The sequence below is a fragment of the Muntiacus reevesi genome, chromosome 3, assembly GCF_963930625.1.
Source record: "Muntiacus reevesi chromosome 3, mMunRee1.1, whole genome shotgun sequence".
In the NCBI taxonomy this organism is placed as follows: domain Eukaryota; kingdom Metazoa; phylum Chordata; class Mammalia; order Artiodactyla; family Cervidae; genus Muntiacus; species Muntiacus reevesi.
Window position 1 is genome coordinate 141,527,795 of NC_089251.1, and position 15,876 is coordinate 141,543,670.

General features: G+C 39.3%; 1 protein-coding gene across 4 annotated transcripts in view; it reads left to right on the plus strand.

Moving 5' to 3' along the window:
- The window catches only part of NDUFS1 (NADH:ubiquinone oxidoreductase core subunit S1), a 30,576-nt gene extending 26,948 nt beyond the window's left edge, over positions 1 to 3,628 (plus strand). For all 4 annotated transcript variants that reach the window (XM_065930727.1, XM_065930728.1, XM_065930729.1 and 1 more), the window contains one exon: positions 1,165 to 3,628. In XM_065930727.1, the coding sequence (XP_065786799.1) occupies positions 1,165 to 1,256 (92 nt within the window). In that variant the 3' untranslated portion in view covers positions 1,257 to 3,628. The remainder of the gene's footprint in view (positions 1 to 1,164) is intronic.
- The last annotated feature ends 12,248 nt before the right edge of the window (positions 3,629 to 15,876 follow it).

The window sequence follows — 15,876 nt, forward strand, 5'->3', positions numbered from 1 at the left end:
CAGTTGTTAGCATGACTGCCATAAAGAGAAGGTGGGAAGGAATATAATCACCTAATTTAGTGTTATGATTCTCACCTGCTAGTGGTAGTATTTGGTGTGTCTAATCTCACAAGATTTTTCAAATATCGAACTAATATAACTATATATTCTGATTTTACTCGAATTTCTTTTCTTTCTGAAATGTAAGTAGAGTTTGAAAATCCAGTAAGAATTAGCAGGTTTTAAATATAAACTTACTATTATATGTAGAATTACTATATAGCAATATGGGGATAATTTTCTGAGTGACAAAAAACTGAAGGTTTTTCTGAGAATTACAGTAAAAGAATGAAAACACTAAAATGTGAAACATGTTAAATGGTGCTTCTGATATAAATTGTTAAGAATATTCTTAAGGAATGCAGACTAACCTACAGATTTTATAACACATGATAGAACATCTAGGTTATGAGGTAGTTGATAGACATTTTAAAACAATTTTCTGTCTAAAAGCAGATAGATTTTTTTTTTAAGTTTTTGGTACAGTTTGTATCTAACATTGTTTTTAATAGGTTTTTTAGTTATATTGTAAAAGTTATTTTCATTGTAGAATACTTACCTAAGGCCACCATAGCAAGGGAAAAACACTACCATCCCAGAAATAACTATATTTATGTTTAACATGTTGGCCAGTCAATCAGGGATATACACATATATTTATTTAAATATAAATGAGATTATTCATTTACCCTGGGAGGGAGGGTTTGTATGGCTTTATCAAAATATAATTCACATACCATAAAATTCACCATAAAGTATATGATTTATGGATTTTAGTACACAGTTCTGTAATCTTTTTTTCAATAACAGTATATATGCATATTCTTTTCCTGTTGTTAATTCAACACTTTTCTATAATATTCTTAATGGTTGCATACTGGCCCTTTGTATGGCTATATATAATTATTTAATCATTCATATGAATACTTATTAAACCATTTAGCTGTTACGGGGCTTATATTCTGAATTTATCAGTTGATTTTTACAATACTTACATATTGTTGCATAGACTTTTATAGTCCTTTTGTTGTCTGTGGTTCCTGAATATGCGCAATAGGAAAGTTTTACTGTGTGCCTCTGTTGAAGTTATATTATCAAAATGCACATTTTCTTGATATCTTTCAGATTCAATTAGCAGAGCCTCACAGACAATGGCTAAATGTGTCAAAGCTGTTACAGAGGGTGCCCATGCAGTAGAAGAACCATCCATATGCTGAAACATCTACTAAGGCCCAGCTAGTTAATGGACAGTTATGTTGGCACGATCTCTTGAAGGTGTATCTCTTTAAAAAATAATCTTGATGTAATATTTAAGGTTCTGCCATGCTTTATTTGAAAATGATATTGCAATTATCAGAGAACCTTGAGGTTTCAAAACAATTATGTGTTGAGTGTAAATGTTAAATAGTTTAATAAACATCATAGAGAGGCCTTTTCATGTAAAAGCACTGATAATCTTTGTGACATAAAAAAGAAAATCCTTAAAATATGAATTTTTTTATCTTCATTGATCACTTATGCTTGTAAAATGGATAAAAATCATAATAATAATAGCTTAATGATTATTCAGGACTTTCTGTGTACTAAGCACTCTGGTTTTACATGCATCATCTTGTTTTATCCTTGTTACATCCGTATAAGACAGTAGTATCTCATATTACAGGTGAAGAAACTGAAGCCCAGAGATACTGGATAGTTTGCCTGAGTTCACAGCAAAAAAAGTCATAGAATCAAACCTGGTTCTCTGACTTCAAATTCAAAGCCCATTTTTCTTAAGTGTTAGACATAATTTCCTCTCATTAATACAGATTCTGTAGGTTGTTACCTCTAAGAATTGGTATTGAGAAGCTTAATGGATAACACATTTTTCTATTTTCTTTTTAAATCTGTTTATACAATATAATGTCATGGTGATTTATGTGATTTTTTCCTTTGTATAATAGATTGCACACACATCCCTTGGAATGAGTGAGGTCTCAAGAAAAGACAGAACTAACATAACAGCTTTCATAATTTTCAGTTGTCCAAAAAAAAGTAAAAAACTTACAAGTAATCTAGGAGATGATCTAATGCTGTATTAATTCTTTTCAGAATCTTATGTTCAGAATCATTTGTTTTATAATCCTTATTCCTTTTTGTTTTCACCAAAGATTTATTAGCCCAACTACAGGTTGCAATTTTACTGATATGAGAAAAGGTAAAATTTTTAGAATATAGTTTGTCATCTTCAAAAATTCTTCAACATTTGTCACCCATAACAGCTTTTTCAGAATTATTTTATTCATTTCAGTTGTAAAGTTGTGTACTTTTTTTTAAATTCTCGGTTGCCTAAAATATAACATCTTACTGAAAGACTTTGAATTTAATACAAACTCCTCTCTCTCTACCTTCTTACCCTTTAGCCTGTTGCTGACCTCACAGGGGCAAACACTTGCGGTTTTTTATTTTACACAATACTCTTCAGTGAATGAGTATAGACTTCATAGGATTCTTGGTGAGGGAATGTTGCATTCAGATGGAGGAATGGTGATATGACTAAGATGGTCCAGGATCCTAGGGCTGCCATCTAGGCAGCATGCGTGGAACTTGTAATTTCATAAAGAATATCTGATCTGGGCTAAGTAGTACTCGTTAAAATTTGTTGGTTTTGCATAAAGTAAATATGAAAGTCTGTCCTATGAGCACCTATCAGTCACTTAATACAAAATATTAAGGTTGAAAAGTGAAAGTGTTAGTCGTTCAACTGTGTCTGTCTCTTTGCTACCCCATGGACTGTAGCCCACCGGGCTCCTTTGTCCATGGAATTCTCCAGGCATGAATACTGGAGTGGGTAGCATTCTCTTTTCCCTTCTCTCACATTGCAAGCAAATTCTTCACCATCTGAGCCACCAGGGAAGAGCCTATATTAAGGTTATTGTGAGCATAAACATTGAAGATGGTTGCAAGACTTTGTGAAGAATGGATCCAGATAGAAGAAAAATACGAATAGATAAGAAGAAGAACACTGTTGATGGAATTTTGATTCTAGGCAATGAGGGAGTCAACAATGAGAAAACTACAAAGAATTAAGGCCAAGTCCTTTCAGGTGAAGATGGCAATCTGGAAAGACCCTGGAGAGAAGACCACTAATATGTGCCATTAGAGCTTTAAGTACAGTATGTCTAGTTAAAGCCATGCTAACAATCGGTATTAAGACCCAAGGAATATCAAATAACTTGCCCATTTTTACCCAGTTAAAGACTAAAGGCAAAAATGTTTAACTAGAGATATTTTTACTGTTCCATTTTGCCTCAAAAAATGTGGACAATTAATCGATATACAGGAAAAATCTTAAAAGCCTTAACTCCATACAGAATGCCCCTCAAATTTATTGTGAATTGTATTATAATGATACATTAATAAAAAGCATTAATAATACTCAGTATGCAATAATTTACTATTGTTTGTTGCTGAGTTATTTAAACACCATTTCTTGCCAGGTTAGACAGATCTTGTTCAACTTTGGAAATGTTACTTAGAAAAATTGAAGATTGTTTCATCATCTGTAAAATAATAAAAATTCTAATGAGTGTACCTACTTTGAACCTCACAGTGTTGTAATGAGGATTAAGTTATAAAGTCTTCTTAGCCTATTTCTTGACATATAGTAAATGTTCAGTGTGGTTAATAACTGAGAACCATCATTTTAGGGAAAGGGTGTGTTCAAAATTTTGCTGAGTTTCAGGAAGTTGCAGCTAACCATCCATGGGAGTCCTTGAAGTCCCATTCTAAGTGAACCAAGTGAAAAACTCAATTCTGTTGATTGTGAGGGAAAGTCAAGCCTAATATAACCTCTAGCTTCTGTTTTCCTAAAGAAAACTTTATTTAATTCAAGAGAATTGAATGACTTACCCAAGGTCAGTCCAATCAGCAGAATACTGCTACTGCAAACTGTCCACCAGGGTTGTGAAGATTAATTTATTATGCAGAATTCTGCAGATTTTGATGGAATTTTTATTAGAATAAGACTTACTGAATCTGTTGAATGCTAACCCTTAAAAGAGATTATTCTGAAAGCAAAAATATAAAGCAGTGCTATCAGAAGAGGGAAAACTATGCTGATAGAAAGGGCACAGAAGGAGTGTGAGAGCTACTGATGGGCATAAAAGGGGACAGGAGGATTTTTTTGCTAGCATAAGCCTTTGGCTGATGTAAACTGTCAGCTTTATTGTTGCCCAAACAAATTAACTCCACCATGATTCAAGTTCCCAAGGAGAGAGGAACTGAGGCAACTTAGCAACCAAAGCAGTGATAAGAGGTAAGGTTTGCTTTTTTTTTTTATGTTAACAATGTCATTCATGACTGCTGTTAAAATGTCACTAGCAAAACCATTACAAACGCCTGTTACCAAAGGCCCAGTGTGGCTGGGAAAGAGTTCAAGCAGAAATAAATGATACGCATAGGTATGACAATTCTTTAGGACATTTTGTAAGGCTAATCCTACCTTATAGCTAGACCGTAGGTTTGTGATTGACCCAACTTTTGAAAACAAGTATTCTTCATGAAAAAAATGAACCTTGATAAAGACTTTTTGAAGCCAAAAAGATTAAAGATTTAATTACCTATAACTGATCTTCAAACTGTGATTGATGTTCAGAATCTTTGACATCTTTATATTTTAAAATAAAATGAAAAATATCTGTAGGCATTGAAAAATAGGGTAAAATGCATGGTCTTAGAGTAGTGATTATAATATTTAACTTGAATTGGTTTGTAAAGAGATCATAAGATGAATAACAATTTCCTTCTTGAAAGAAAAGGAAAGTGAAGTGTTAATCGCTTAGTCATGTCTGACTTTGCAAGCCCGTGGACTGCAGCCCTCCAGGACCGTCTGTCCGTGGGATTCTCCAGGCAAGAATATTGAAGTGGGTTGCCATTTCCTTCTGTAGGGTATCTTCCCTACCCAGGGATTGAACCAGGGTCTCCCACATTGCAGGTGGATTTGTTTACCTTCTGACCCATTTCCTTCTTAGACATGTATTTTCGAATCTGAAAAGTATAGGAAAAAATCTAGCATTACACATGCGTTTGATAATTATGGAATTGGAGGCCAAAGAGAGTAAGGGGTAAATTAGGGAGAGGTTTTGTGATTTGAACCAGCCCTCTGACTGCTGGTTCAGTGACATCTCAAAGCCTTCAATTCAGCTCCAACATTTATTTAGCATTTGCAGAGTATCTGCTATGTGTGAGGTGTAAAATAAGTACTAGGACTACGAGAGACATACATACATTTTTATTGTATGTATTGTAAACATACATACATGGTTATTATGTGTGAAAAGCATCTTAGATGCAACTACCTCAGGGTAGTTGAACTAGTCTGAGGAAGCAGCTTAAAAGAAAAGGACTGTTGGGACCTCCCTGACGGTTCAGGGGTTAAGACTCTTGCTTCCACTCAGGGGCTGCAAGTTTGATCCCTGGTCAGGGAACTAAGATCCCACATGCCATATGGCAAAAAAAGACAGTGCACTTCTATCACTTGAACATTTGAAGATCTTTACAATAAGAATATATTGCTTTTATAATTTTTTAAAACATACAAATGAAGAATGGCAAAACAAAACTTTTAAGTTGATGAAAACTAAAAATAGGATACGAAATTGTGTGCATGCTTGGCCTCTAAGATGGTCCCAGTGACCCCTGCCTCCTGGGATTCACTCCCCTTTGTCATCATCTCTCCTTGAGTGTGGGCCAGACTTCCTGATTCACTTCTAATGAGTAGGGGTGTTTGTCCTGAGATTAGGTTTTAAACTTAATCTGTGATTTCGGTCTTGGGCTCTCTCTGATTCTCTCCCTCTCAGATCACTACCTGCCATGTTGGAGGATGCTTAGCCTACAGAGAGATCTCGTGTGGTAAGGAAGAGGACTTGCAGCTACTGTTTGTAAGTGAGCTGAATCTTGGCTGCCAATTGAGATGACCCCAGCCCTAGCCAACAGTTTAATTGCAACCCCATACATTTCTGGATTCCTGGCCCAGAAATTGTGAGCTGATAAATACTTGTTGTTTCGAACCATTAAATTTTACATTATTTTGTTACGTAGAAATAGTACAGGGGTTTCCCTGGTGGACTAGTGGTTAAGAACCCACCTTGCAACACAGGGCACGTGGGTTCTATCCCTGGTGGGAAGCTAAGACCCCACGTGCTGTGGGGCAGCTGAGCCCACATACCACAACTGAAGAGCCCGTGTGAGTCAACACAGCCAAATAAATGTTTTTAAAAAGGGATAGTATGCTATGATTACATCCAGGCAAAGGCTAGGGTGACCCAAGTCTAATAGCTGACTTGTGGGATTATAAAGGCCTGGCCATCTAGACCTGGTGGAGGACAAATGTGAAGGGCTGTTTTAGTGTCCAGGTCTTCTATGGGCCTGACTGAGGCTGTCATTGACCCTGCATTGCAGTTTCACTTTGCCCTCTGCCCACATCTGCCTTCTTTCCCCTCTTTACAGGTGTTGATCCCCATGGAACTATTGAATGAGTATTTTGCACATTGAGTTTGGCTCAGTATGTGCTACCTGGGGAATTCAGTCTGTGACAGCCTTCTGGAATATCTGTGGATCCTACATAGCTGCTTCAATTATCACTATATCTCAAGTCAACAAGAAGCAGTGAGGGAGAGCAAGTAGAGAACCAGCACCAACATTTTATTGACATGACTTGGAAATTGCATCACTTCCACTCACACACCACAGGCAACTCATTACCACACTCACCTGCAAGAGCAGACACTGGAAAACACAGCCTTTAGCCCAACAGCCATCTTTTCAACTAAAATAGATTCCAAAAGATGTTCCAGTTATCTTTTGCTATATAACAAACCACCCCAAAACTTAGTGGTGTAAAACAATAATTATTATACTCATGAGATTCCAAGGGTCCAAAATGTAGAAAGGGCACAGAGAGATTGATCCTCAGCTGGGTGACTAGAGTATTGGGGGATGACTCGAAGAGCTGGGGGCTAGAGAAGCTCTGGTTGAAGCACCTTAAATCCGCAGATGGCGTCTTCACTTACATGCTTGGCTCCTGGGCTGGAATGGTGGAAGGACAGGTTCAGAGGGGGTTATCTCCCAGAGCATTCAGCATGACAGTCCCAGGACAGATGTACTCACAGGGTGGTTCAGGGTTCCAAGAACCATAGTGTTCCTAGAGGCCAAGGAGGAAGCTGCAAGGCTTTTTATGACAACTTCAGAAACTATAGCATCACTTCACTGTGCTTTATTGGTCAAGCCAGTCTCAGAGCCCACCCAGGTTCAAAGGGAGAAAGCATACACCCTACCTCTTGACAGGAGGAGGGTCAAATGATTAAAACAGCCACAAGGATGGACATTGGGAGACAAGCCCTATGATACCTACTGCAGTAGTGAAGAGGGAGATCCAGAGGAAAAAAAGACTAGTGATAATTATAAAGTGAAGCCTCTACAACATACCAATTAATCTATACCTATTTTCTCATTACTTACCACAACTCGACTGCTTTTGTATCCAGGATAGAGTTGATAAGTCTCCTGTCATATATAGGATAGAATGAAGACCCTTTCCTTTGGTTCAAATTTTTTAAGCTTTTAAATATAACCCAAGAACATTAGCACCTGTAACTGAGATTGGGTAAGTACTAGGCCAGATGAAATAATGTTCCTCAAGTAACAGATTTAATATCACAGTCTGAGAACAATAGTAGAACCCAAAGTGTAGTTTTTCAGTATCTTCTATTCCATTTCCACTTTACAGGATTTACTATATTCTTCAGCAGGGTAAGTAACCTCCCTGCCAGAAAATGTACTATAATTAACATAAATTATTTTCTGAATTAAAGAAAAAAAAGTGGCAAATCATGGACAAACTAGAACAAAAACTGAGTCTATGGAGATCTTTAAACTCTTTGAAAACTTCGGGATTTTCCTCATGTTCCAAGGGATAGGGTGACCTTGTCCCATTGTTCTAGAATAGATGCAATCTACTTTGCTGCTGGGTAGCCCTGGGATAATGTTGGAAATCTAAAAGGAGCAGTAAAGCATAATTAAATTTCATTAATCTCAATTTGCCCTGCCAAGAAAAATAAAGCCCAAATATTTTTTTGCCTGTTTCTGCTTTTTTTAAGACTGAAGGCAAGCTGGTCTTTTTTTTTTTTTTCCCCAAAAACTTCCTTTACAATGTTGTGTTAGCTTCTGCAGCAAAGTACATATATAGAATCAGCTATATGTTTACATATATCCCCTCTGCTTTGGATTTCCTTTTCATTTAGGTCACCACAGAGCACTGAGTAGAGTTCCCTGTGCTATATAGTTGGTTCTCATCAGTGACCTATTTTATACATAGTAGTGTATATATGTCAATCCCAATTTCCCAGTCCACCCCCTCCCCCCGGAACCTGGACTTTATCTGAGCTATATTGTTACATGGATAAAGTTAAATCATAATAGAGCCTTCTGGTAGACCCCCCAAACTACAATTCCCATAAAACATAAAGTGGAAATTTATGGTTTGCTTAGTAGCTGGCACTAAACAGCTACACCCCTTCATGAGATGGGGCTTGTTTTGTATCTGCAAGCTGGGAGGGGATGAGGAGGGAGGGACAGCAGCGTTTTCTCGGGAGTTTGGGGTTGTTCCTCAGTGACCGTCTGCGTCTTCACTCCGTGACCTCTGTGCTCTCCTCGCTTACCCTTCGCTTGCTGGTTAAATGCGTGTGTCCATTTCTCCAAGCCTTTTTGTTTCATAAGAGGTAGGATGCGCCCCTGACTCCTTTCACGAATGTTCTTAGCTAATGCTTTTGTATTGTTCCCAGTCATACATTAAGTGCATTTTCTACAGGTTCACACTCGTCATTGTCATCTCATGTATTCTGTACCTTTCCTCCATTTTGACTCAACATATAAAATAAGGTGCCCTTTGGTAAAACTGGAACTATTCTTATTCAAAACTGGAATATTAAGACAATTATTTTATAAGAGCGTGGCTTTAGGAAAGGGTGGTATCCTGTACAAATCTATTGATTGCCAGAAAAGAGATACCTGATCTTTTAAAGTAGCCTGTTTGATCTTGAGTGTCCACATCTTATTCCACTAAGATCTTTTTGATTGGAATTGGTTCTTCCATTTAATGTTTTGTGGTTTAATTCATTAAGTCCCTTGCAAGAAAAGCGATTTTCAGAAGGGAAATAAAAACCACCCTAAAAGGGGGCAGAGATCTTTCTGCTAGACAAACTACCAAGAAATTATTAGGAACTTCTATCTTCCTAATACACCAACCTGCTATTATCATTAATAACTTACAACTGAGGCTACTAGGCAAGGACTGTGTATTTTTCCCTTGGGAAGTACCCATTGTGCTCTCAAATTTGCATTGTGATGTTAACTAGGATTACTATGTATCATCCTCAAGACTGAATGGACCAAATCAACTGCTCACCCCTGGAAATAACACTTAACTTTTCCTAGGCACCAAGACACTGATTAGGGCTCTGGGCAAGGAATTTTCCTAAATCAGCCCAGCAGCCCAGTAAGTCATTCCTTCTCCCTGGTGAGTGAGCATCTCCTCCCAGAGAGCAGAGAGCAGGGTTAACTCACCTCTGACTCAGCATCCTTATACATAATAAACAGTTGAAAAAATATTGTCTGCTAGAGTTCTTGATGCAGTAGAACGTGTATATATATATATATGTATGTATCTAGTGAACCAAAGGAGAAGGCAGTGGCACCCCACTCCAGTACTCTTGCCTGGAAAATCCCCCGGACGAAGGAGCCTGGTAGGCTGCAGTCCATGGGGTAGCTAGGAGTTGGACATGACTGAGCGACTTCCCTTTCACTTTTCACTTTCATGCATGGGAGAAGGAAATGGGAACCCACTCCAGTGTTCTTGCCTGGAGAATCCCAGGGACGGGGAAGCCTGGTGGGCTGCTGTCTATGGGGTCGCGTAGAGTCGGACTCGACTGAAGTGAGGTAGCAGCAGCAGCAGCAGCAGCAGCAGTGAACCAAAAGATACCAGATCCCAGTTTCCTGTGGAGCCTGTAATTCTTCCCTGGTCTCTTAACTCCCTTGAACCCACCCATCAGAGTAATACATCAAAAGCATTGACTACTCATTTGCACCAACATGGATGGACCTACAGATGATCATACTAAGTAAAGTACTTACTTAGTATGTACTTCCTTGGTATTGGTTTTTCTCTGAGAGAAAAGAGAAAGACAAATATCATATGATATCACTGATACGTGGAGTCTAAAAAATAGTGCAGGACTTACCTGGTGGCACAGTGGATAAGAATCCGCCTGCTAATGCAGGAGACATGAGTTTGATCCCTGGTCCGGGAAGATTTCACATGCCTTGGAGCGGCTAAGCCCGTGTGCCACAACTACTGAGCCCAAGTTCTAGAGCCCCCGCGCCACAATTACTGAGCACGTGTGCCGCAGCTACTGAAGCCTGCACGCCTAGAGCCTGAGGTCTGTAACAAGAGAAGCCACCAAAAGGAGCAGTCCGCACACCGCAATAAAGAGTAGCCCAGCTCACCATTCTTAGAGAAACTGGAGCAAAGCCATGAAGACCCAGCGCAGCCAAAAGTAAATAAATAAAAAATAGTACAAATAAAATTATTTAGAAAACAGAAACAGACTCACAGACATAGTAAACAAACTCAAGGTTACCAAAGGGGAGGGGGCAGGGAGGGATAAATTGGGTGTAGGGAATTAACAGACGCACACTGCTATTTGTAAAACAGATAGACAACAAAGACTCATAGCACAGGGAACTATATTCAATATCTTGTAGTAAACTATAATGGAAAAGAATTTTTAGAAAATAATATAGATATATACAGAAGAGGTGGCAAGAATACACAGAAGAACTGTACAAAAAAGATCTTCACGACCCAGATAATCACGATGGTGTGATCACTCGCGTAGAGCCAGACATCCTGGAACGTAAAGTCAAGTGGGCCTTAGAAAGCATCACTACGAACAAAGCTAGTGGAGGTGATGGAATTCCAGCTGAGCTATTTCAAATCCTAAAAGATGATGCTGTGAAAGTGCTGCACTCAATATGTCAGCAAATTTGGGAAAACTCAGCAATGGCCACAGGACTGGAAAAGGTCAGTTTTCATTCCAATCCCAAAGAAAGACAATGGCAAAAAATGCTCAAATTACTGCACAATTGCACTCATCTCACATGCTAGTAAAGTAATGCTCAAAATTCTCCAAGCCAGGCTTCAGCAATACATGAATCATGAACTTCCAGATGTTAAAGCTGGTTTCAAAAAGGCAGAGGAACCAGAGATCAAATTGCCAACATCCACTGTATCATCAAAAGTGCAAGAGAGTTCCAGAAAAATATCTATTTATGTGTTATTGACTATGCCAAAGCCTTTGACTGTGTGGATCACAATAAACTATGGAAAATTCTGAAAGAGATGGGACTACCAGACCACCTGACCTGTCTCTTGAGAAATCTGTATGCAGGTCAGGAAGCAACACTTAGAACTGGACATGGAACAACAGACTGGTTCCAAATGGGGAAAGGAGTACATCAAGTCTGTATATTGTCACCCTGCTTATTTAACTTATACGCAGAGTACATCATGAGAAACGCTGGGCTGGAGGAAGCACAAGCTGGAATCAAGATTGCCAGGAGAAATATCAATAACCTCAGATATGCAGATGACACCACCCTTATGGCAGAAAGTGAAGAAGAACTAAGGAGCCTCTTGATGAAAGTGAAAGAGGAGAGTGAAAAAGTTGGCTTAAAGCTCAACATTCAGAAAACTAAGATCTTGGCATTTGGTCCCATCACTTCATGGCAAATAGATGGGGAAACAGTGGAAACACTAGCTGACTTTTATTTTGGGGGGCTCTAAAATCACTGCAGATGGTGATTGCAGCCATGAAATTAAAAGACACTTACTCCTTGGAAGGAAAGTTATGACCAACCTAGACAGCATGTTAAAAAGCAGAGACATTACTTTGCCAGCAAAGGTCCATCTAGTCAAGGCTATGGTTTTTTCATAGCTTTTCTGACTAGACGGAAGAAAGCTAAGTGCCGAAAAATTGATGCTTTTGAACTATGGTGTTGGAGAAGACTCTTGAGAGTCCCTTGGACTGCAAGGAGATCCAACCAGTCCATCCTAAAGCAAATCAGTCCTGGGTGTTCATTGGAAGGACTGATGCTGAAGCTGAATCTCCAGTGCTTTGGCCACCTCATGCGAAGAGTTAACTCATTGGAAAAGACCCTGACACTGGGAGAGATTGAGGGCAGGAGGAGAAGGGGACGACAGAGGATGAGATGGTTGGATGGCATCACCAACTCAATGGGCATGGGTTTGGGTAGACTCCGGGAGTTGGTGGTGGACAAGGAGGCCTGGCGTGCTACGATTCATGGGGTCTCAAAGAGTCGGACACGACTGAGCGACTAAACTGAACTGAACTGACATATGGATGTGAGAGTTGGACCATAAAGAAAACTGAGCACCGAAGAATTGATGCTTTTGAACTGTGGTGTTGGAGAAGACTCCTGAGAGTCCCTTGAACTGCAAGGAGATCCAACCAGTCCATCCTAAAGGCGATCAGTCCTGGGTGTTCATTGGAAGGACTGAGGTTGAAGCTAAAACTCCAATACTTTGGCCAACTGATGCAAAGAGCTGACTCATTTGAAAAGACCCTGATGCTGGGAAAGATTGAGGGCAGGAGAAGGGGACGACAGAGGATGAGATGGTTGGATGGCATCACTGACTCAATTGACATGAGTCTGGGTAAACTCCGGGAGTTGGTGATGGACAGGGAGGCCTGGCAGGCTGCGTGCAGTTCATGGGGTTACAAAGAGTCAGACGCAACTGAGTGACTGAACTGAACTGAATTGATACATATATATAATATAACTGAATCACTTTGTTGAACACCTGAAACTAATATAATTTTGTAGGTTAACTATACTTCAATTAAAAAAATTAGCCCAAGGAGAGTGATAACTAGGGATCATATTCATCCCTCGCTCCTATACATTAATCGAGCAACTACCAGGGGGTGGGGATTGTACAGGTGTTGGAGATTGACCCTGTCTTCAGTGGCAAAGGCAGAAGAGTCACTGATGATTGCATGTATGTGCAAGTGCTGTGGCAGAACAAGGTCCCCTGGGCACAGCAGGAAACACACCTTCATGACTGCCCTGACTGGGAGGCTATCAAGAGCTATCAGGGAAGGCTTCCAAGAGGAAGTGCTTACTGTGAGGAGGCCTGTGGGCTGAGTAGGAGTAAGTCAGGTGGACAGAAGGAGCACAACCAGCAAGGACAGATTCCCTTTTAGGAAAATGGGAAGCAGCTCTGACAAAATGGATGCCAGATAATGTGGTCAGCTCCATGAAAGACCTTATGCTTTCCTTGGAGGCACTGAAGTGAAGAATGTTGAGTTGAGAAAAGTATCTTGAAGTCATGAAGTCAATACAGCTTTTGAGCTTCAGATAGCATAGTTAAGCTCCAGGGGTGGCAGTCAAACCATTTCACCTCTATAATTTTGTGGTCAACCAACAGTAACACCCACTTCTTAGGGTTACTTCAAAGACTAAATGGAATTATTTATTTACAGCAAGCTGGCAGCAGAGTTTGGTCACCTAATGAGCATTTTAATAAACATCAGTTTTCTTTGCCTAGAAAGAAAAAAAAGGCTGGCAGGTCTTTTCTCTCTATACAATCCACATTGCCCTGAAGCCTCTCCCCTTTCTCCAACTATAACGCCCCCCCCCCAAATAATTTTATTTTCCACCAGAGACCCCCCAAATCTGCTCTCTGTTTTTCAATATATATGCACAAAATTCAGCTCCTCGCTAGCTAAGTTTTTTTGCAGGGCATTGGAGGGAGGGAGACAAAGTGAGTTGGCAACAGACTGTCTTCTAGTTAAGTAGTGCATACAGTTGTCTTTTTTTAAAAAAATTACCCAGTATTCCCTCGTGTGCCTCTACCAAGATGTATCCCAATTCCGTATCAATAATGATAACTAAACTGTACTGAGTATATACTATGGACTAGGAACTATTCTAAGTACTATAAGGAACCAGTGGGGTAAATTTTATTAGCTTCATTTTACAGATGGGGCTTCCCTGGTGGCTCAGGGGTGAAGAACCTGCCTGCCAATGCAGGAGATGAGGGTTTGATCCTTGAGTCGGGAAGAGCCCCTGGAGAAGGAAATGGCAACCCATTCCAGTGTTCTTGCCTGGGAAACCCCACGGACAGAGGAGCCTGGGACAGAGGACAATGGGGTCGCAAAAAGTCAGACACTACTTAGCGACTGAGCACAAGCAAACTTCTTGGAGAGGGAGATAATGTGTCCATGATCACACAGTGAACTGCGGAGATGGGATTTGAAGGCAGGCAATTCTTAACCACAATGCCATATTGCTTCCCCATTGATGGGATATTTAGGGCTTTCCTATTTTTTTTCTATTACAGATAACGTAGTATTAATCATACTTGTACATAAACATTTTTATTGGTCCTTCAGAAAACTATCTTCTATTTCTTCAAAATTATTGATAGACAAGCTACTTATGAAAATCACCTCCAACTGATTAGCAATCTAGTAGAAATTAGTCCTGTGTAGTCATATATATGGGCTTCCCAGGTGGCTCAGTGGTAAAGAATACTCCTACAATGCAGGAGACATGGGTCCAGTCCCTGGGTTAGGAAGATACCCTGGAGAAGGAAATAGCTAGGCACTCTAGCACTCTTGCCTGGGAAATCCCATGGAGAGAGGAGCCTGGCGGCTACAGTCCATGGGGTCGCACAAGAGTCAGACACGACTTAGCAACTAAACAACAACAGTCATATATATGTTGACAAAACTTACTCTCAGATTATAATATAAATTCATTTTGAATATATTTTAGATTATGTGTATTTTATTAGACTATATAAATCACATTTCATATACTTCATCTATTTTATTCCAAAACCTTCAACTATCTTGAATAATGTTCTTTCTTGTTGAGTGTATCCATTTTCAAAGACTTGTACAAACATGGATATAAATTGAATTCATTTTCCCCCTTTCCATTTTATCTAGGCTTACAGATTTCTAAAACTAAGTATGAGAAATATCTATGGACTTCAACATAAAAATATTTTGGATTTGAGTGTTCTAGAATAGAAAAATTTACATGTTTCTATAAAAGAAATATGTAAGTACTGAAATGTAAAAAGTAAACATGAAGATCATTCTTTCTGACTAGATGTAAATAGAACATACTATTAAGAATCTATTATGAGGCAGCCAAAATTTATTTGCCCAAGTTTTCTTCCAGGATTTTTCTAAGAACTGGAGAAATAATACTGTTTTAATCTATTTGGGTTGCTATAACAAATGCCACACACTGGGTAGCTTATAAACAACAGGAATTTATTTCTTACAGTTCTGGAGGCTGGAAGTCCAAGATCAGGAGCCAGCACGGTCGAGTTCTGGTGAAGACCCTCTTCCAGGGTGCAGACCACCATCCCTCGCTGTGTCCTTACATGCTGGAAGGTACTAGGAAACCCTGGAGGGTCTCCTTTATAACAGAAATAATCCCATTCATGAAAGTTCCAGCCTCATAACTTAAGCACCTTCCAAAGGTGCCACCTCCTAATACTATCACCTTAGGGATTTAGGATTTCAACATATGAATGTTAAGGAAACACTAACTTTCAAATCATAGCAAATGCCTAATATGACAGCAGCTGTCCTCAATTATGGGAAAGTAACTGCCAATGGTAAACTAGATAACTGTGCTGGGAGCTATTGGTACATTCTCCCTGATTCATGCTATCAAATTAAAGCGATGATTTCAACA